At 39.0% G+C, this 21,367-nt stretch overlaps 1 protein-coding gene across 5 annotated transcripts in view; it reads right to left on the minus strand.

Annotated features, from left to right (window-relative positions):
* Ca-alpha1D (Ca[2+]-channel protein alpha[[1]] subunit D) overlaps positions 1-21,367 on the minus strand; it is a 1,588,055-nt gene that overhangs the window by 696,674 nt on the left and 870,014 nt on the right. For all 5 annotated transcript variants that reach the window (XM_083117527.1, XM_083117525.1, XM_083117526.1 and 2 more), the window contains exon 27: positions 15,305-15,574. In XM_083117527.1, coding sequence (XP_082973653.1) covers positions 15,305-15,574 — 270 coding nt within the window. The remainder of the gene's footprint in view (positions 1-15,304; positions 15,575-21,367) is intronic.

Raw genomic sequence — 21,367 nt, forward strand, 5'->3', positions numbered from 1 at the left:
AAATCTAATATAGTTTTAAAGCTTATAAATTAGGCTACAACTTTTATTGGAAACAATTTCTTGTCATAAAGTTACAAGGCAAAACTCCAAAAAGTACTAGAAAAAATTAACATTTTAAAGATTATTTTTTAAATTACGGCAAAACCACCAACATTATCGAAACATTGTACAGAATCTTTTTTTTAGCCCATCTAATGAGGATTACCACTAAAAAAATCACCTACCTACGACTATTGGCTACGGAGATATAGGTCAATAACGGAGAGTCTGCAAAATTGATGTTTAGGGGGCGCTGGGGGGAAGCACTGCGAGGAGGAGCGGAGACTTTTGGGACTACTAGTAGCGTTCTAACAATTTACCAAAATTAAGCTTTTTCGGAATTATTCCCGACATTGGCCTTTTTTTGTCCTTCATTGTCTGGGCTATGAAATTTGAACATACCAAAAGCGAGATTGTTAAATTTTCCAGCCCACTCATAAATGATAGACACGTAAAATAAATATTTAGCATCAGCACTAAAAATTCAATGGATCCTAATATGCATTTATAAATTGTTGGCATCGTACAGCGTCTCTCCAAAGTCTTAGAACAGCGACATTTTAAACTAGGAAACACAACTTACACAAGGCATTGGTGGGTTGCGTGTAGAGTTTGGCTTAATTTCATGGTTACCACATGCACAGTAGATATTTATGAAATACGCAAAAGGAATAAAACCAAGTATTATTAAAAAAAAATATATATTAAAAGTATCAGATTATATCGCAAATGAGAAAATTCTTTCTGAAAGAAAGGATATAGATTTTTTAGAATTTCATTGCTGTGATGAGTCTACACAGAGGAAAAGAGGAGAGAGGAAACGAAAGGGTACAAAGGAGACGAAAAAGGAGAAAGCGAGGAGGGAAGAAAAGAGAGAATAAAATAGGATAGGAGAAGTAGTAAGAGGAAAGGAAAAATATGCGAGGAGAGATGAGGAAACTGTAGCAAAGGGGAGAAGAGAAGAGGGAAACGAGATGGAAGGAGAGGAGAGGAGGAGACGAGAAGAGGGGAGTGGAGACAAGAGTGAAAGAGAGAAAAAGAGAAGAACAAAGGAAAGAGAAGAAGAATGCCGTGGAGTCGGAAATCGAAGACAGGATAGTAGATAAGCGGAGTGAAGAAGAGTGGGATGGAGACAAGAGGCGAAAACAGGACGGGAGGCGATATGAGATAGAAGCAGAGGAGAAGAAGGGGGTGAGAAGAAGGAAGAGGAGAAGAACAGAAGAACTGGGGAATTGAGGAGAGAAGAGGTTGTTGCATAAAGTATTTTCTCAGCGTTAAGAATTGATGAATTGATCAAATTATCAACCTGAAACCTTTAATAACATTTTAAAATGTATCGGAGAATAGATTAGATCGGTGGAAAATTCCTTTTAGCTGAGTTCGGAGTAAGATAAAATCTTACACGTAAGATTTTTAATTTTACCTGCGATTATACCACGAAAAACATGAATGTAATTTTCAAAATTGTAAGAATTATATGCGCGGTATTGCTCCAGAGATTTAGAAAGAGGGTATAGTTCATTGTTTCGCAAAAGTATCTCTGTGTGCCACTCATTAAATTCTTAGTCGCTAGAAACAAATATTATGTTGTCAATTTGCATTCAGGTGGTTATTTCACAGTTTAAAATTTTATGTGTTCTTTGTGAGTGCCCGTTCATCAATATGATCTATTCATTTTCATCCTCATCCTCGCAATTAGCCAAAAGTAAATAAGAAAACAGGTGAAGAAAAATATTTTTGAGATATTTGTCTATAAACAAGCAACCAGCATGGATCTGCTGCCACTACTATGCTGTAATCCCAATAAGTATCTTACATGTTACACGATAAAACACGTATTACTATCTGAATAGTTAGGTATACAATAAGCGTTTTGGTTTGTCAGGAATTATTACTTGAACTATTGCATGTTGAGCTATTGATCACCTTCGCCGCCTCTGATGAAATCTATCATTCTTCAGATCCTATTTAAAAAAATGGTTCTGGTCACTTGTAACTTCTTGGGTGCAGGCTGGTTGTGCAATTCGACCCACAGTATTTGCAATATAAAGCGGCCTTGAATGACACGACTTATATTTGATCGCGAGCAAGCTACGCCTCCAAGCTTGTCTGCCTTTGAAAACCAAGTCATTTTGTTCAACTTTTCCGAATGCGATTGCTATCGTAGAAGTCAAATGAGCAAGATGGAAAATTTGACCAATATTCTCCAGTCGTTTAAAACCAAATATTATTTATTAAACGAAAAGTTCACGATTGTCAATAACACAATTAACCTATCTGAGCATAAGATGGATGAAAATATTAAAATTTAATAGAAAGATTATCCAAAGTTCGTGACCTTTCCCATGCTTTCTCCCACTGTCTACGTGAATGTGAATGACAGAAAAGCAAGCAATATTTAAATTTATTTTTACCCCAATTAAAAGAATGCATAAGAATTTAAGAGAAATAAGAAAGACCAGAACGACTGTTGTTCTGCCTTAAACATTCTAGTTCTTCGAGACACAAAAATAAGAAGGATTTAATCCAGCACCTTAACACACTGTTCCACGAGTCTCTCTTGACTAATACTGTCAAATGTGAAGTGATTTTAAGAATAAAATTTTCCGCCTGATGACATTACGTTTCGCATATTTGGTTTAATTGATTGATTGATTCGGTATTTTATGTCCACTTTATGCACAGTAAGGCTAACCGGGGCTGTACCTACAGTTTAAAGTGGGATCCGAACCACTATGTGCTTCCTCCGGGTATCGAACCCGGGACCCCTTGATTACAAGGCGACGACGCTACCACAGCGCCATTGAGGAGGCCTGCATGTTTGACAGTTTGCAAACGTTTATGCAAACGGTGTAATAATTTCGTGTTACCTTACGCAACAGCAAATACATTTCATAAGACTGTTCTGGACAAGATACTTTCGTCAGTATACAAGCATTTCGTCAGTTGCAGTGTCACAGAGAGAGATCATCGTCCTGCAGTTTTTAAGCATCTAGATATTTTCCTCTAATAATGTCTAATCACAAAAACAATTTTAAAGATATAAATCGCATTTTTACAAGAGCTACCAATATTCTCGGTTTTTTTTCATCATTTTGAAAAAAAAATCTCGAAGATAGCTGTTATACTATAAGATAGCTAAGGTAAAAGTTAAACGACATGTAAAATATTGGGGCGAAAGAATAATTAAGAATTATTGTTCTAACGTAAAGTAACGGCGTGGTGTAGTGGTTAGAGTTCTCGACAGGGGTGCTTGGGGTTCAAGGTTCAATACTCCTTACGAGATGTTCTCTTTTTAACACTCCTTTTATTAAACAAGAGCATTGTAAATTATTTGTGATAGGAGTGTAATGTGGTCACATTGTTGTGCATCTGGAATTTAATAAAAACAATAAACAAATAAATGAATTGCCACACGTTCAAAGGGATATTTACACATAGAAAAAAAATTACAAGATCGTGAATTATGATACTCTGACGATAATTGTATACGGATTACAAGACATTGACAAAAAATTAAAAAAATAATTATTTATATTTGTGGTAATTGAACACATCCTTTTTTCTACTCGAGATAAATGAGGGTTTACCTGCTCAAATATCGAATGAACAGTTTACATCATGTGCAAATTCCAATTAAATGTATACGTCCTTCATTTTTGTTACAATCAAATATTATTTGCACATTACATGCAGGAAGAGAGTTGCATCTACATTTCACACTGATCAGATTCTTCTACATACTTTCGAAAATGAAAGTATGGTAGTAGTAGTCACGATCGTCAAGCTGATGGTCGCAGGTTCAAACCCCTCTTGTCGCAGAAACTTTTCGTAAGTTTTATACATATCCCATTGTGTTCATTGTCCACGCTGTGAGAAAAGGAATGATGATTCTGTTTAGAATTAACGATGGGGGAAATATTAAAGAATAAAATTTCCATTTCAATGACTTGAGAAGTGGAGAAAAATTGGATAATTCTTATAATACTGAAAATTACATTCATGTTTTTCGTGGTATAATTGCAGTTAAAGTAGAAAATCTTATGTGTAAGATTTTATCTTACTCTGAACTCAGCAAAAAGGAATTTTGCACCGATCTAATACATTCTATGATACATTTTAAAATGTTACTGAAGGTTTCATATTGCTTATTTGATCAATTCATCAATTCGTAACGCTGAGACCATACTTTATGCAACAACCTCTTCTCTCCTCAATTCCCCAGTTCTTCTGTTCTTCTCCTCTTCCTTCTTCTCAAACCCTCTTCTCCTCTGCTTCTATCTGATATCGCCTCCCGTCCTGTTTTCGCCTCTTGTCTCCATCCCACACTTCTTCACTCCGCTTATCTACTATTCTGTCTTCGATTTCCGACTCCACGGCATTCTTTTTCTCTTTCCTTTGTTCTTCTTTTTTTCTCTCTTTCACTCTAGTCTCCACTCCCCTCTTCTCGTCTCCTCCTCTCCTCTCCTTCCATCTTGTTTCCCTCTTCTCTTCTCCCCTTTGCTACAGTTTCCTCATCTCTCCTCGCATATTTTTCCTTTCCTCTTACTACTTCTCCTATCCTATTTTATTCTCTCTTTTCTTCCCTCCTCGCTTTCTCCTTTTTCGTCTCCTTTGTACCCTTTCGTTTCCTCTCTCCTCTTTTCCTCTGTGTAGACTCATCACAGCAATGAAATTCTAAAAAATCTAGAATTTTCTCATTTGCGATATAATGCTGATATTTTTAATAATTTATTTAATAATACTTGGTTTTATTCCTTTTGCGTATTTCATAAATATCTAGTTTGCATGTGGCAACCATGAAATTAAGCCAAACTCTACACGCAACCCACCAATGCGTTGTTTAAGTTGTGTTTTCTAGTTTAAAATGTCGCTGTCCTAAGACTTTTGAGAAACGCTGTACTACACTGCATGTAGTGTAAGTTCCATTTGTTGATTTTAAAATATTGATTGTATTCTACGGTAACATTGTTAATTGACCAAATGTATGTAAAAATTTCACTTTTATTTACATAAATAATTTTACAGCTAAATACATTTGCAACACGATTGCACACATAAAAACGGTGCATGTTGAATATTTGTATTGATGGGTAAATAAATATTACTATTACAATTGCTCTGGCATTCTAGCTGCAGGAATCAAGCTAATATTTAATTTATTTAGAAAAGTTTGTGTCTGTTCGTGCGTGCGAGCATGTGTGTGTTTGTGTGTGTGTGTATGTATGTATGTATGTATGTATGTGTATATATATGTATGTATGTGTGTGTGTGCGTGTGTGTGTTTGGTGGACAAATTAATATGAACACCCATATGGAAACGGTTTGTATTTTATCCTTGCAGTACAGCCACGCGAAATTACATAGAAGTCTGCCACTTAGTGGCGGTGAAGGTAGGGGTGTTATCAGTTAATCAGCAGCAGTCGTATGGGTTGTACGTACGTGATCATTCTACTACCAGTTAAACGAGTTTATGCCTGATCTCTTAAAGAGCACGGAGTCAACTGTGATAGCCTACAGTAAAGATGGTGTTATGTCATCTTCGAAATAGTAGGTGAATGTTGACGCTCACTGAGAGAGACAGACGAGTGTTGAAGTGGATTGTGGCCCGATAGCACAAGGCAATGGGTGTCCCAGTTCACTTCCGAGATAAACTCCGTCCTGCATGATCCTGAATCAACCTAAACTATCCAACAGAAACTGCATACACGATACATTTCGCCAAAATATCGTGACGATATAATTGCTTAGTTCGTATAGCTTGGACGACCAAATTTTTCAATATCGCGATATATCGCCCAACACTATTAGAGACACGTCACTGGTCTGACACTTCTCCAATCACATTATACCAGACCACAGGAAAAGTTTGGGAGTGAGCAGAGACCATGTAGCCACTGTTCCAGAACAGCATATTATAAAGAATTTCGGAAGTTAAAAAAAATAAAAAAATAAAAAAATAGCAACATTATTAAATACTTTAATCAACAGCATTGTCATTGGGTAGATATAGCAGACGGACATTTTTTCTGGGGCCGACAGAGGCGAAGAGGGAGGCTGTTTCCTTCACTCTAAAGGGTAGCTAGAGGAAATGGCGTTGAGGGTCCAATGCAAGGGAAGGAAAGAGAGGGGAAATACTTTTGGGCAAAGAATGCTGCGGCGCTGTAAAGCTTAAAATTTATCTCCACTGAGACGCGGAGGAATGTAGCAACCGAACGCAACAGACCCCGTTTCCGGCGTCTCAGTGGGTGATAAGTTGATAACTTTAAAAATAACCTGCAGACTTCTGGCCAGGCCTTTAGCCAGGCATGGGCCAGGGGGGGTTCAGCCCCCCTTGGCAGGACCACCAGCTCTCCCTGGCACTGCCCCCAGCCCCTTGACATTAGGTAAAGCTACTTTGTATTCTAATTTCTTCGAGGTGAAGAGTGAAAAAGTACACAGCAGATATTGTTTTGTTCACAAGTTCGCGAAAGATAAATTCACATAACATAAACAGCAGCTATTAGATTTGTTCATTTTGTTTGTGAGTCGAAATCTAAGTACCGGCAAGTGTTTAGAAGATTGTGTAGACTTTAGAAAGTACTTTCATAGGGGAGCTAATCTGTGCGGGAGCTTTTTAATCTGTAACTTCCCTGCCCCTGTTGCAGCCTCTCGTTTGACAAATATCTGGGACTTGAATGTCATCATCCACATTCCTTCCACAGCTGCGTCAAATGCCAACAGATCCATAGTTTTGGGAACGAAGAGGAGTTTTATTGCTTCGGCCGGAGCACGGTAGGCACTATGATTGAAGTGAATATTGTACATCTCTACTTGTATGATATAAATACCTGTAACATGAAAAATAGTATAGAGTGTATATTAAGGGATGGTGTGAGTAGCAGTCAATTAACTCTTTAATAGATGTTTTAGAAGATATAGATAAAAACTGTAGTATTTGAATGATATTTCTCAATTCTATGTTTTATAACAACATAATGCCCCCCCCAAGTTACCTTGAATTAATACTGTAAAATTTTTTGATAACTGGACTTGGTTTACAAAGCCCACCCCCTGATATCTCCGTGAGCCGGCCCTGGAGATCAATTCTAGCTACGGGCCTGCTTCTGGCACGGAAATTCCCGCTTCAGTTCCGCGCGTTTACCTGTAGTGGGCGTTACTTTTGCTTTCAATAGAAGCAGGCAACAGAAGTTCTGTTGCCGCGTTTCTCCGTAACTCAGTGGGCGTTCAACTTTAACCTTTGCAACGCCACAGCTTTCTTTTCCCCAAAGACTTTCCGCGCACTTAAGCTTGTGTTACCGTTCATGTCTGGCGGAACAGCTCAGTGTTGTCACATTGGATTAGTAGAGAAAAACTAAATGCGCCTAAAATTGGGATTTTAATTCTCTGAAGATTTATGAAGACATTGTAACCTGTTGTTCTGCGATCATGGTCCTAAACAAGGCTCCTGGGTTGAGTTCTATTATCATGTCCACTCGTGAAAAAACTACAATACCATGTTATATATGCACACGGAATGAGAGTGCTTACTGAATGACCTTTTTGTTTATGTTTAAAAAACTTCGTCCCCAAATGGTCATCAAAAAATACTAGGAAGCCAGGTGTCAGGTTTGAGTCAGTGCTCGAACATTTATTATAAAGGAACTATTAGCATTACTAAGTGACTTGGTTGGTTGGTTGATTTGGTGTTGTAAGTACACTTTATGCACAGTAAGGCTAATCGGGACTGGACCTACAGTTTAAAATGGGATCCGAACCACCTGTCGCTCCACCGAGTATTGAACTCGGGACCCCTTGATTACAAAGCGACGACGCTACCACTGCGCCATCGAGAAGGCCCACACGTTACTAAGTGACGCAGCACATTTGTTGAAAGAGTAAAGTCATATTTTTTTTCCTATTGCAGTTGTTCCTTGTAGTTCCAGTTCTCACTACTAGATGCTGGCAAATTCAAGATGGTGCTTTCTGGAGCTAATTTTTTGTGTGTGTGCCACATTTTGATAAAACAAAGAGTGCTACAGACGCTCAACGGAAATTTAAGAGCAAATACAGGAAAGAAGCACCAAGCAGGAAGGCAATCTTATGTAGCTTCATCACTGAAAATTGACAAATCTAAGAATTCATCTTCTCTCTGCTGCAATTCACAGCCAAACTGTTACCGCCTTTCTTTGTGTTGGAGACATAAATTTTGCACTACTTGCACTCGGAACGGTTTCATACATACTTTTTTTACGCAAAACACTCCACATAGTTACTGGTGACATACCCAGCTCATATAAAGCTTTACGTGTACATTTCCTAGGGCTCCTTGTGAACGCTTCCCTCACTCGTTCAATGTCAACTTCACTCACTCCTGGCTGACCACTTTTTTCCTTCGCACACAAGCACCCGGTTGTAAGAAATTTCCGAAGCCAATTTTACAGGGTGAGCCAAAAGTCCCATTACTCCCTATGTATTTTCCGACGAGGGAAGGTTATGGATCTGAAGTAAATAGAGTATGATAAGAGACGAGACATGTTAGCTGAGGAGGTTACAGACAACAATTTAGTCCTGGATGTCTGTGTAGATACCATCATTTTCATAACAGAGAATTATGCGCCTCCAGGTACGGTGTGAAATTGTACGCAGCATTGTGCGAGTGATCGTGGCAAATGTATGCCGAACGGCTTCCTTCAGTTCGTTAGTTGTGTAGTAACGCGTGCCGGCAACTTGCTGTTTGATATAACCCCACAATGCATTATCACATACCTACGGGGTAATGGGACTTTTGGCTCACCCTGTATATTGCCTTCCTGCTTGGTGTTTCTTTCCTGTATTTGCTTGTAAATCTCCGTTGGACATTTCGGTCTGTAGTACTCTTCATTTTATCGAAATAGCACAAAAAAAATAGCTCCAGACAGCACCATCTTGAATTTGTCACCATCTACCGGCGAGAAATAGAACTACAGGGAACAACTGCAATACAAAATTAACTTACGACTTTCCTCTTTCAACTAATGTGCTGTGCCACTTAGTAATACTAATAGTTTCTTCATAATATATTTTTAAAGTGTTACTGGACTTTATGTACACCCTGTATATAAATACACACACACATACACACAAACACACACACACACATACACAAACTATGTGATCAATAGTATCCGGACACACCTCTAACTCGTAAACTGACGTCTAGAGGTTGCTATGACCTGATAAACAGGCATGAAAGAAGCACGGGGCTATGTGTTGTTCAGTGAGTAGTACGAGCAGAATGGGTAAGTAAAAATATCTCAGGGACATTGAACGTGGTGTGGCAATCGGTTGCCACATGAGCAGGAAATCGATCAGAGACATCTCAGACCTTCTTAAACGTGTCCAAGTAAACAGTTAATGACGTGAATGTGAAATGGAAACGTGAGGGCATTGGCAGCTTGTGGTCTGACTTTATGGGTGTGCACTTCAGACTCGTGTCCAGAAGAAGTGTTATTTAACCCCCCTCAAATACTCGCACCCGGTTTTGCGTACATTATGGTGCTAAATGTATTGGCAACCCAGTTACATTTTACTCAAAATGAGGCTATGGGAGAGTTTTATTTCATGAAGAATATAAAAAAATATTAATCTATATAAATTGGAAATACATCGGTGAATTTTCCGTCGATCACGAGAAGAGCGATGTTATTGGGTATAGATAATTCAACATTCGATAACCTGACAAAATCACTATGAACATAGAAATACCGATCTGTAGGTATTAAATAAACATATACCTACAATAAACGTATTCTTGAACAGTATTAAAGTATTTTTAGAATAAGGCTATTTTTTCGTCATTATAACCGTAAATATATAACATGGTTATGATTTATATTGGAGGAAGGTGGAAAGTAGGAGGCGCTAAAATTCCACCTCGCCCGGGTGAAAATTTTATCTAGCCGCTCCTGCAAACAAGGTAGCAGCAGATCCAACGACCACATGCACAAAATCAGTTGTAATCTATCTAGCAGTTGTTTACTTCTAATGACCGACAGAAGCAAGCGAAATCAAGATAATTATACCAGGTAACCAAGAAAGTTCATGCGGTTTTAGTACAAAGAAGAAAAGGTCCAAAACAAATGTGTTTACCTTATATTTATTCTGCAAAATATCCACCATCCGCTTCTATAACCTTCTCCTATCTTTGTACAAGCCTGTAGATGCCATGTTTGAAAAAGTCTTCGTGTAGGGCCGCAAAAAACTGCACCACCGCGTTTTCAACTTCCTCGCGAGTTTGGAAATGTCGATTGCGCATATGGTTGTCCATAGACAAAAAAAATGGTGGTCTGATGGAGCGATGTCAGGTGAATACGCTGGATGTGGCAGAAGTTCCCAGCCGAGAGAAGAAATCACCTCCAGGGTCATCTTTGCTGTATGCAGTTTAGCGTTGTCTTGGTGGAAAAGAACACGCTTCCTATTCGCTAATGCAGGTTGTTTTTTTGCAAGCTGTTCGGCCTCTCTTTGCAATTGCGCGGAGTACACCTCTTTGTTGATGGTTTTACCACTTTCCAAGAACTCATAATGCACAATCCCAGCCGTAGTCCACCAGACACACAGCAGCACCTTCCGCTGATGAAGAGCAGGTTTTGCAGTTAAAGGTATGGTGTCATTTGACGATAGCCAATGGTATGAGCGTTTCTTGTTACCCACTTTTCATCACATGTCAAAATGCGGTCCAAAATTGGACAGTTGTTGTTCCTAGTGAGCAAGGAAGAGCAAATGTTCAGTCGTTGGAGACGGTTCGCAGCAGTCAGCTCGTGCGGGACCCACTTACTCAGTTCCCATGATTTGCCAAGCTCATGCAAGTGCACACGAATTGTTTCAGCACTTACCGCAAATCGTTGAGCGAGTTCTTGACACGTTTGACGTGAATCCTCTTCAATTGCTGCCTTCAGTTGGTCCACATCGAGAGATTTCGGTCTGCCCGATCGAGGTTTGTCTGCCAGTGTCTCATCGCCAATCGAGAAGGCCTGAAACCACTTTTGCGCTGTCCGTTCACTAATTGTACCTTCTCCAAACGCTGCACATATTTTTCTTGCTGCTTCCGCTCCTTTTGTGCCCAACTTGTACTCATACAGTAAACATGCCCTGATTATTACATTCGACACAGCCATGGTTCACTGCGAATACTTGCTCCCAAACTATCGACTGCGACCTGTTATCTACGTTAGCCAACGTGCCAAGGAATGAGCTTTCCGCCAATCACACATACATGTACCCCTGGCGGCTGAACTGCGTACTACCCCACGAAAACTGCGGGCAGTTGTAAAAACCGCATGAACTTTCTTGGTTACCTGGTAAATATTAAGGAAAACAACAGTACTCACCGAGTCCACTCCACGCTGCCCTCTTCGTACTTCGAACTTTTCCTTTCTCTTCCACCGTATCCGTATTATTACGCTGCCTTCCCGATGGCGCAGTGGTTGTGTCGTTGCCTTGTAATCAAGGGGTCCCGGGTTCGATACCCGGTGGAGGCACATAGTGGTTCGGATCCCACTTTAAAACTGTAGGTCCAGTCCCAATTAGCCTTACTGTGCATAAAACACCAAATCAATCCCATCCAATCCGTATTATTACTGCAGTCGCTGCACGCTTTGTAGCTAACATCACTCCAAAAATTAAACAACGTTAAATATTACGTCCCTGCTTTCGATATGTACAGTTTTTCCTTTCATTATGAAAGCAAACACTTTCCACTGAAACAAGAAGGAACTTTTTACAGTGCAACAATTTTGTAACGCACGAGCAGGCACAGCTGACTCATCCATGGTTCCCCTGCGTGGGTTCATATGATAATTCGACTACAGCGCCACAAGGGCAGTTTATTTTGACCAAGATGCACTAAGCAAAGACAATACAAGACATTGTTTAAAGCGCGCGTTTCGCTTTCAGTTGCCCCCCCCCCCATTCCGTCTTCCCTTCTTTCTTGCCCCTTTGCCTTTCATGCTCGGAACAGGGTGGGCGAAGATACCATCGAAATTCCCTTTTCAAAAAAAAAAAATCCCTCGATTTATGACGACGTGTGGGTTGCCTCTACTCCGCTACACGATCTCAAATGGAACGGGATTGCAACACTGCTGTATCGAGAACACAACGCTACCAGTGTGCGTGAAGCCTTTAATACCGCGATCTAGAAGAGTGAATCTCTTTTCTTTTCTTGCGTGCTGCAAACAGCGGCAAACTAGCACAGGGCAACTTGTGTTCCGAGCGAATGCATCTCAGCGACAGGCACTGGTAATGCAAACCCGATGAGGCGATTGGGCTTCGGAACGTTTGATGTTTTGAAGGAGATAGTGTCCAGTGAATAAGTATAAAAAAATTAATTGCATTGCATATTTATTTGGGTGTGCACGTGCGAATAGGCAGAAGCCGCTACTGCGTGAGGGCACAACAAACACAAACCACGGTCGGGTAAGCCACGTGTAATGACACAGAGGGACCGATGTCCACTGAAGAAAGTGGTTCCCGAAAATCGCCAGTCATCGTGAGAAAGCACCACCCATGATTTCCACATTGCTACTGATTTTCCAACGACAGTGGCGATGGAACGTTTTTCATTTGGGGGAGGTACAAAATTCAACCAATGTATGTGTGGGAGAGGTGGGGGTGTACTGATGTACACAGGGAGGGGATGAAAGGGCTGCAGCCCCTGCGAAATTTTTAGAAAATCACATTTTCTTTAGCCTTCATTTGCCTTCTAATGAGTGTCAACGTTGTTTATGAAAAAAGGTGCTCTTTAAGGTGAATCATAGCATCTGCTGCATCTGCATCTGTAAGGAAAATCCAAAACACATTGTTACTTCATTCAAAGATATTGTGTATCCAATCTAAATTGCAAGATCAGTGTCAGGAATCTGACCTTAACTGATCAGATAAATCGTTTAGAAGTCTTAATACTTTCAAACCTGCTTTTTTTTCAATAAATGAACCTCCAGTACATTTCATCGATGCAGAAAAATTTTCAAAAGAAATGGATTGTCTAAGCATCACAGTGCCCTTGACAAAGCAACTATGCATTTGATTTACATAATTTTCTTACAGTTTGGTTTTACATTTTAACTTGGGAGAATGTTGATTTGTGTTCAATTCAATATCAAAATTAGATTTGATTAACGTTCAATTATAAGCATACTTGCTACGTAGGTGTAAAAAAAAGAAGTGCATGCGAGGTTTAAATTAATAGAAACTTCTATTTCTGGGGCACTGTTAGCAAATATCTGTAAGTTTATTGAGACAATAAACCAAAGTCCATCACTCCCTATGAAAAAAACAAAAGTCGCAATATTTTTTAATGTCTAGGAAACTTCGCTGTTCCATTTCAACTAGGAATGTTACCGAGATGAGACGAGTCGAGACTCCTCTGATGAGGTCGTTCTCGTTATTGTATGTGCTTTTTTTCTCGGCCTCTACTCAGAAGTTTGTCAAGAACTTATCTTTACTTTACTTTCAGATAGACTAATCGGGTCTCGATCTATAGTTTAAATATAAGTTGAAAAATCTGCAAATAATTTGTCTCATAAAATTTGTCTTATGACAATTTCCAATGCATTTATATATGCTTTAAAATGGAAAAAATATAAATTCTGCCTATGGTGAAGGGATATGAAGTTATAATTTGTATAATTTCATATGTAGTAAAATTTTTTACAATTTATTTTGTGATAATTGTGGAAGCATTTAGTCTAGGAAACCCCAATTAAAAACATTGAAAGGAAAGAAGGTTAGTCGTATACTCTTCTGAACCAGATATATATCTTATTAATCAATATACTACTACTTTAGTAAAGTGTGACACCTCCTTTACAATAATGGGCATTAGCCTGCAGCATGAATTCTGAAACTAAACTTTATCTTATTCCATCTCTCACACTCCTTTTTAAACAATTTTCATCTCAAATTGATTTCCAAGAGCGCAGATGAAATATATACCACAATAAACAAGAATAGATTTACAGTGGTTTGATTTTTTTTGTTAAAGAAAGGTAATGTATGTAAACAATATAAAATTTGTGTTGAGCTATTTTAAAATAGGTTCTTTTTACAGCCGAACCTTGAGACTTTCAAATTATTTTAGGGGGTACAGGGGGTAGAACTCGGATCTACAGTTTAGGGGGTACTATACCCCTTCAAAAATTTAGGGGGTACAATGTACCTCTGTACTCCCCCCCTTCCCTTCCTGCGCCACTGTCCAGCGAGCACCATGGCTGTAAGTGGAGAACTGAAACAAATGGGACGCCATGGTCGAACAGCCTCTCCCAAGCCAATTCTGTAAATGTTTTGGTTTGGTTAGTTGGTGTTTTAAGTCCACTTTATGCACAGTAAGGCTAATCGGGACTGGGCCTACAGTTTAAAGTGGAATCCGAACCACTATGTGCCTCCACCGGGTATCGAACCCGGGATCCCTTGAATACAAGGCGACGACGCTACCACTGCGCCATCGGGGAGGCCTAATTCTGTAAATGTTAAGCGCGGCCTGGTATTATGTAAAGAACGACGCCACTGGACTGTGGACGACTCAAAACGTGCGATTTGGATTGACGAATTACGCTTTACCACGTGGCAGTCTGATGGGAGGTTTGGGTGTGGCGAATGCCTGGAGAACGATACCTGCCAGAATGTGTAGTACCAGCGGTGAAGTTTGGAGGAGGTGGGTGTGTTTTTTTTAATGGAGTAGAATCGGCCTCTCGTAAAAATGAATACAAATACAAATCCGAAATCACAAAGGTAATACAAATACACTTTGACCAGTTTCGCCCGGTATACGATAGAAGAAAAACAGCATGACAACGCTCTTTGTCATATAGTGTGAGGAAATGGTTTGCAGAAAATATGAATTGGTCTGCCGAGAGCCCTAACTTGAATCCCATTCAAGAACTTTACGATGAATTAGAACGACCTGCTCTGGCTACAGCTCTTCAGGAAGACTGGGCTGCCATTTCTACGAAGACGTTCCGACTCCTGATTGAAAATCTCCCCACAAAGTTAGGGCAAAGGGTAGACCCATTCCGCATTAATGTCAATTACTGGAACTAGTGGCATAAGGTACGTCTGATGAGAGTTTCGAGGAAGTGTCCGGATACTTTTCATTATGATAGTGTAGGTACTTGTGTGTGCATAACCTTAACTTAACTAACTCGAGAGAGATCACATTAAACCAATAAATATCCCACAAAACAACAGGTATAATATTGCTTTTATTAGAGCAGGACATTTTATTTAAAACTGGATCGAAAATAGGACTTACCTTAAATCGAAAGGCAGCAAGTTTGAATACGAACTCAAGTGCAAAAACTGCAGTAAATATAATATTTAGAATATCAAGTGCTTCACTATAAAGTTTAGGCTGGTTATAAAATTTCATTGCTAACGTCACTGTATTTATCATAATGAGTACAAATATTGTGTATTCAAAAGGTTGCGACGTAACAAACCACCACACTTTGTACTGCGTCCGATGCTTTGGAATGTATCTGCGAATTGGTTTGGCTTTAAGAGCAAATTCAATGCAGTTCCGCTGTAAATAAAAGATAAAGATTATATTATTATACTTTCTACATATACACATACACAAGAACACACATATATACACAGGGTGGACAATTTAAGCTGATAATTCGAAATATCTTACAAACAAAGCTCATTAGATATAAATGTTTCAAAAAATAAAATTGAATTGGCTTTAAGGGGAAACGAATGCATATTTTAGTAGGGAGGGTGTTTACAAGGTCATTTGAAGGTCATTCTATTAATTTTGAACAGTAACGTCATTTTCTGTTTATTATTGTTATTACTTGTACAAATTAAACAACTTTTGTAGAAATCATTTTTCTATTGAGTGCGAAGTTTAACTGATATCTGACAAGTAAAAAGTGATAACAGAAATTCATATTATTTCACAAGGATATATCTTTCTTCCAACTTTTAGAACATAAAACTTATTCCACTTTTTATATACAGGATCCGCCTGTGATCAGCAATTTGGCAGCAGTGTTTTCTATTTTTAGCAGGAGAATGATACCGCCAGGTGGCGTGGGCTTGAATAGCATTCAGTTTGAAAAGGAGTCGTGGATTGTGCAGAGCGTGCATTCGCCGTAAAAGCGTTTTATAAGAGCACGTCGCCCCTCACCGTGAATTTCGCAAGAAATTCTGGATTCATCAAAACAGTGAAGTGCCGTCAACTTATGCCATAAAATGTGGGTAAACAACTTTGATGAGACCGACTCAATTGTTAAGAAGTCCTAAAGTAACGATGTGGTGTGCTGCTACAGCTTTCGCCATTATCGGTTCTTACTTCTATGAGGACGAACGTGGAAATGTGACCTTTAAGCGTTATGCATATATGTTCCTCGCCTCCAAGGTCTTCTAGTGAACAAAAACACTTACTATAAACAATAAGATGGGGCTACAAGTCACACTGCAAAAATAGCAATGGACATTCTGCGCCCACTTTTTCCTGGACATGTTATTTCCAGATATGGCGATATTGAATGGCCAGCAAGATCAGTGAGTGATTTTTACCTTTGAGGCTACCTTAAGAGTGCGGTGCATTGTACACCAACACCTCGCACAACTCGAGAACTAAAAATGTGGATGCAGAAAGAGATTTCAAGAATCCCGGTCGACGTGTTGCGTGGGACCATGAGAAGTGTTCGTGATCGGCTTGCTGAGTGTGTGCGGCGTAATGAAGGGCATCTTGAGGATGTAATATTTAAGTAATATTTTCAGAGGAATGATATATTTTGTTCCTAAGGTATGTACTTCCTAATAATTGTAAGTGTATGATGATATCAAATACTAACACTCAAAATTGCTGCCGGATTATTCTTTTGAGTCATAACAATTAAATATTACCATAAACCGAAGTGTAAGTAACCTTATATGTTTGTGAGATTTCATAAAATTATACATTCAAACATTTTGTATGCAGCAAGAACTAGATTATCAAATAATTCACTGTGCATTCTAAATACATAATTACTTTCAGGAAGGAAAATATGCATATTGACTTTGTTAACATTGAGTTTTACAAAATCCAGACAACATGCATGTATTATAGCTATTGTCCAGTCTTACGGCGAGCGCCCTACATGCTGAGAAGGGAGGAGGAGAGCAGGGAAGCAACCAATTCAGCGCGATAAGAAATGCAGCAGCCTGTAGAACGAGGTGCGCGCAACACATCCTCCTGCGACGTCGTAACTCTCTGCGCCTCCGTTATTGTCTAGTTGCTCTGCTGCGTATTCGCCTTTCCCCATTTACATTGCCAGATTGTAGGACGTCCGCCGTAGGAGTAGACAAGAGCTATAGTTTATTTACTTTTTCATGTAAATCATTATTTCCCTTAGCACGACAGCCAGCGCTTGCCAGAGATGCAGCAAAACATTTATTTTGCATACCTGAGGTCAGTTTCCTGCTGAAATGTGGATCTGCAAGATCGGTAACAAAAATTGCACAATAGATTTAAGGGAATCGCGGACATGGTAATTAATTCTCCTTCGAACATATTAACATTTCACGACACATCCTTTGCCCTTGCTTCAGACCCCAAAATTTCCCGTGCTGCAGATGAATTGAGAAGTAGGTGTTGGGAAATTATGTGAAAAGCAGGTAATCATTTTGATTTATACATTTGCTTTATTTTACTTCGCATTTCTGCAATTTGGTCTAATCGCGAAGATGAGGCTGAGTCATGATATGATATAATGAAATTGATGAAGAAAATAAAGGGGGGGAACCCCCGGAAAATCCCCGCCTCCACAAGCATACATTCTACTGTATGCGCTTATGGTCTGGCCTAATAAGACCAGAACGTGTTTTCCACGGAATATCTTTTCCTCGTGACTGTATTTCTTTAAAATATTACATATAAACCAGTCATGCAGGTTACAAGGTAATCCGCAGGATCTGGTACTGGGGTTTTTCGGTAGTCCAGAACAAGTCAAATTAACAAAGTTTCTTAATATGATACTTGTTTTATATACGACTTCTTGGGTATGTAATGTATGTTTCAGTGCGTCTGTTTGGCTGTGTTCGTGTTTGAGTTCAGTGGATAAATATGAGGTTGTATGAACGTGTTCTTGTATTATTGTATTGTTATTTCGTGAATTTATGTGTGTGTAATTTTGTTTATGTGTAAAGTGTGTGAAGGGAGAGTGAAAGTTTTTTGACTGAAGGTCATGAAGGCAGGGAGAAGAAGTTAATCAAATAAGAGTGTTGAGAGTTTGGATTGAGGCTTTAAGTATTAAGTGTGACAATAGTGCCAGATATAAGGGACATGTGTGTTGTGAGAGTGTCTTGAGGTAGAAGGGAAGGGTATATCAGGAGAGCATCAATATCGACTATTCTGATAGCTCCACACTGTTAAAATTGGTTTAGTCAATAATGACTAAATCGATATATTCGCGCGGGTTTCAGTCAAAATTGAAGAAACCGTTTTCGAAGGTGAGTAAGTTGGCGTACTCAGTCTTTATCATGTCGGTTTAGTCATTTGTATAGAATATTTTATTTTAACTTTTGCAAGCTGACTGAAATCGAAATCACCCAGAGAAAATATTTTCAAGCATTCTTCACTTGAAACAGACATTTCTGTGCGCATTGTCAATGGAAAAAGAAAACTGTTTTTCCTCTCGGTATAGCTTCGTTTCTGTGCGCACTACATTGCACGGAAGGATACTGATGCCACAATAAACGTATTGTTGTTCGCGCAAACGTTGATTTCAACCGCGTGTCCCGTCATGCATTTTTTACAACCGAACTATGTACAAGAACATTTGAAAATGAAGTTCCCTTCAAGAAGATTCGATTGCCTTCTCCGGACATCGACTCTGAATTTAGAACGTAAGTACTTTTCGTCATTGAAATCTCATTTAACATAGAAACTAGATGCCTGTGCCTGTGACCCTTTCACTGTGATAGTCAACTATTATGCACACTTGTCGGTATTTCGGAAATTACTTTCTGTAAAAAAACTGATTTTTTTACCACTTCTAGCATTGTTGGAGCTCCTCATTTTAACAGGCATATTGGTTGAGAATTGATTGATTGATTGATTTAGTTTATTTTACTTCGCGTTTTGTGCCTCTTGGATAATTTGCGAAGATGGGGATGAGTGATGAAATGATGAAATTGATGAATGGACATTCACAAACAACCAAGCCCGACCGGGATTCGAACCCGGGACCCTTGGCGTCGCAGCGCGATGTGCTAACCACTCGGCCACAGGGTCGGGCATATTGGTTGAGAAGTATGAGCATGTATGGTATGCATGTATGGTGTTGCTCATAACACTTGTTGCCTAACCTGGAATATACGAATTTAGTAAATGAGGAGCTACATGTCTGTATGGTGTATACCATCCGCACTGTAGAAATTTAAATAACACTGACTCATTTTTGGATATCTACATATTAAAAAATGTGTTACAATAATGAGAAAACCAATTGTCCACAGTTTTCATGTGTATTTTAGCTATTTGGCATTATGTTCACAATTTTAATTTTAATTGAAAAGGAGCAAATTTTGTTCATGCACTGCACAATTCATACAATGTTCTTTTTTTTCTGCATGCTGTTTGTGCTAATCAAAGTGTTGATCTGTCTGCAAAAGGCAATATTGGTTGAGAAGTGTGATAGTGTCTGAACTTCATGTTTTGCTTATCATGAGACTTGTTGCATAACCTGGAATATGCATTATTAGTAAATGAGGGACTACATGTCTGTATGTTATATGCCATCCGCACTACCAAATTCTAAGTGGATAAGTTAAGAGTTCTGGATGTGTGTGGAAATCTGTCTTGTTTAGCACGTTTCTTTCCCTTACTGGGTTCAAATACTAGGTGTTCCGGGTTCGAATCCTTTGGATGTAATCTTTATGTGATTTTCCTGGAAAGCTTGATGCGTGGTCTGATGTGTCTCCTCGCAACTTCTCCTGGCGTCCAGTTGAGATGAAATAATACCATTCTCCAGAAGCTCAAGGCGGTGGTTCCGGATCTTCCGCATCAAGTTGTTTTTCTCTCTCCAATGGGTCATCTTCGTGAGGACTGGAAGCAGGGATTTTCAGATGTCTTAGCCTTTCGGATCGCCGTCATTGTGGCTGCGGATTATGTCTATATTGGACTTGATCTGGAAGGGGGTCGTGAGATCAAAATTTGAGTATTTTCTGCCACAGTATAATTTTTTAGGTTGTATTACTTAGTTCACCTCCTGTTGCATTCATAGGCGCCGATTTCTTCTGATATTGGGGGAGACAAAGCTAAGTAGAACATAAATACCGATTTCTTTCAGTTTGTGGCAGAGGGGGGGGGGGGTGCCGAGCAAGTTTCTTAATGTCAATAGTAGGGACCTAAGAATAAGCACTTGAGTTAATCTTTGATAAACTGGAAACATAAGCATATACATATCAAGGTGTACATCGATTTTGATTAGCTGAACAAGAACTCACTACACTACGATTAAATATAATTTTGAAACAAATACTTTGTATGTAACGATCACCCATTATATAAATGTGTAGGTAAGCACTATAAAGTATCACACATATGTTTACAGGTATACTTTAAAAAAAATACTAATCTTGATTAAACAAAACATTGATATATTGCAAAACTGAATATTTTCAACTTCTACCCGTCTTTTAAAAAGGGAAACAACATTAATCTCTTTAGTGCTAATATTATGCAGTTTTTCATTATGTACTTCACACAGCGCCAAATAATTAAGATGCTTTTGGGTCATCGAATTTCCAAAACAGTTCCGAGGGGATCCAAATCACAAACTACTTTCAGTCTCCTTGCAACAAGACAGCGTCAAAACCAAGGGCACATTTTGCGGCTCTAACGTTGTCCTACCTATGCACCATAGGCACATGAAATATCTATATAATATAGTTGTAAAGCAAGTTACTACTTACATTTAGGATTTCTTCTTGAAATAGTCAAAGTGTGTTCCAGTTTTTCTAGTCTCTGTTCTCCTATCTCAACCCTAAGTTCAACAACATCCACCCACCACAATTCACTGCTATGTACTGAATAAATATGATCTAGTCGTTTTCTCACTCCTTTCTTTTGTCTCTTGTGAATTCCAGGGAGAACCAAAACATTACAAATGCTGGTGCCTCAGAAGTTCATAACGTGAGGAGACGCATGCACAGGGGTGTAAACTAGTAAAGCGGTCAAAAATACTGATTTAACTAAAAAAAACTGACAAATTACTGATGACATACTGTCTTATTTATTTACACCATATCAACAAATTGCCATCCTAAAAGTAATACTGGTATTTCATCTATTAAAAATTATCTGGTCTCCACTATT

Source organism: Lepisma saccharinum, chromosome 2 (assembly GCF_977018435.1).
Source record: "Lepisma saccharinum chromosome 2, izLepSacc3.1, whole genome shotgun sequence".
Classification (NCBI taxonomy): Eukaryota; Metazoa; Arthropoda; class Insecta; order Zygentoma; family Lepismatidae; genus Lepisma; species Lepisma saccharinum.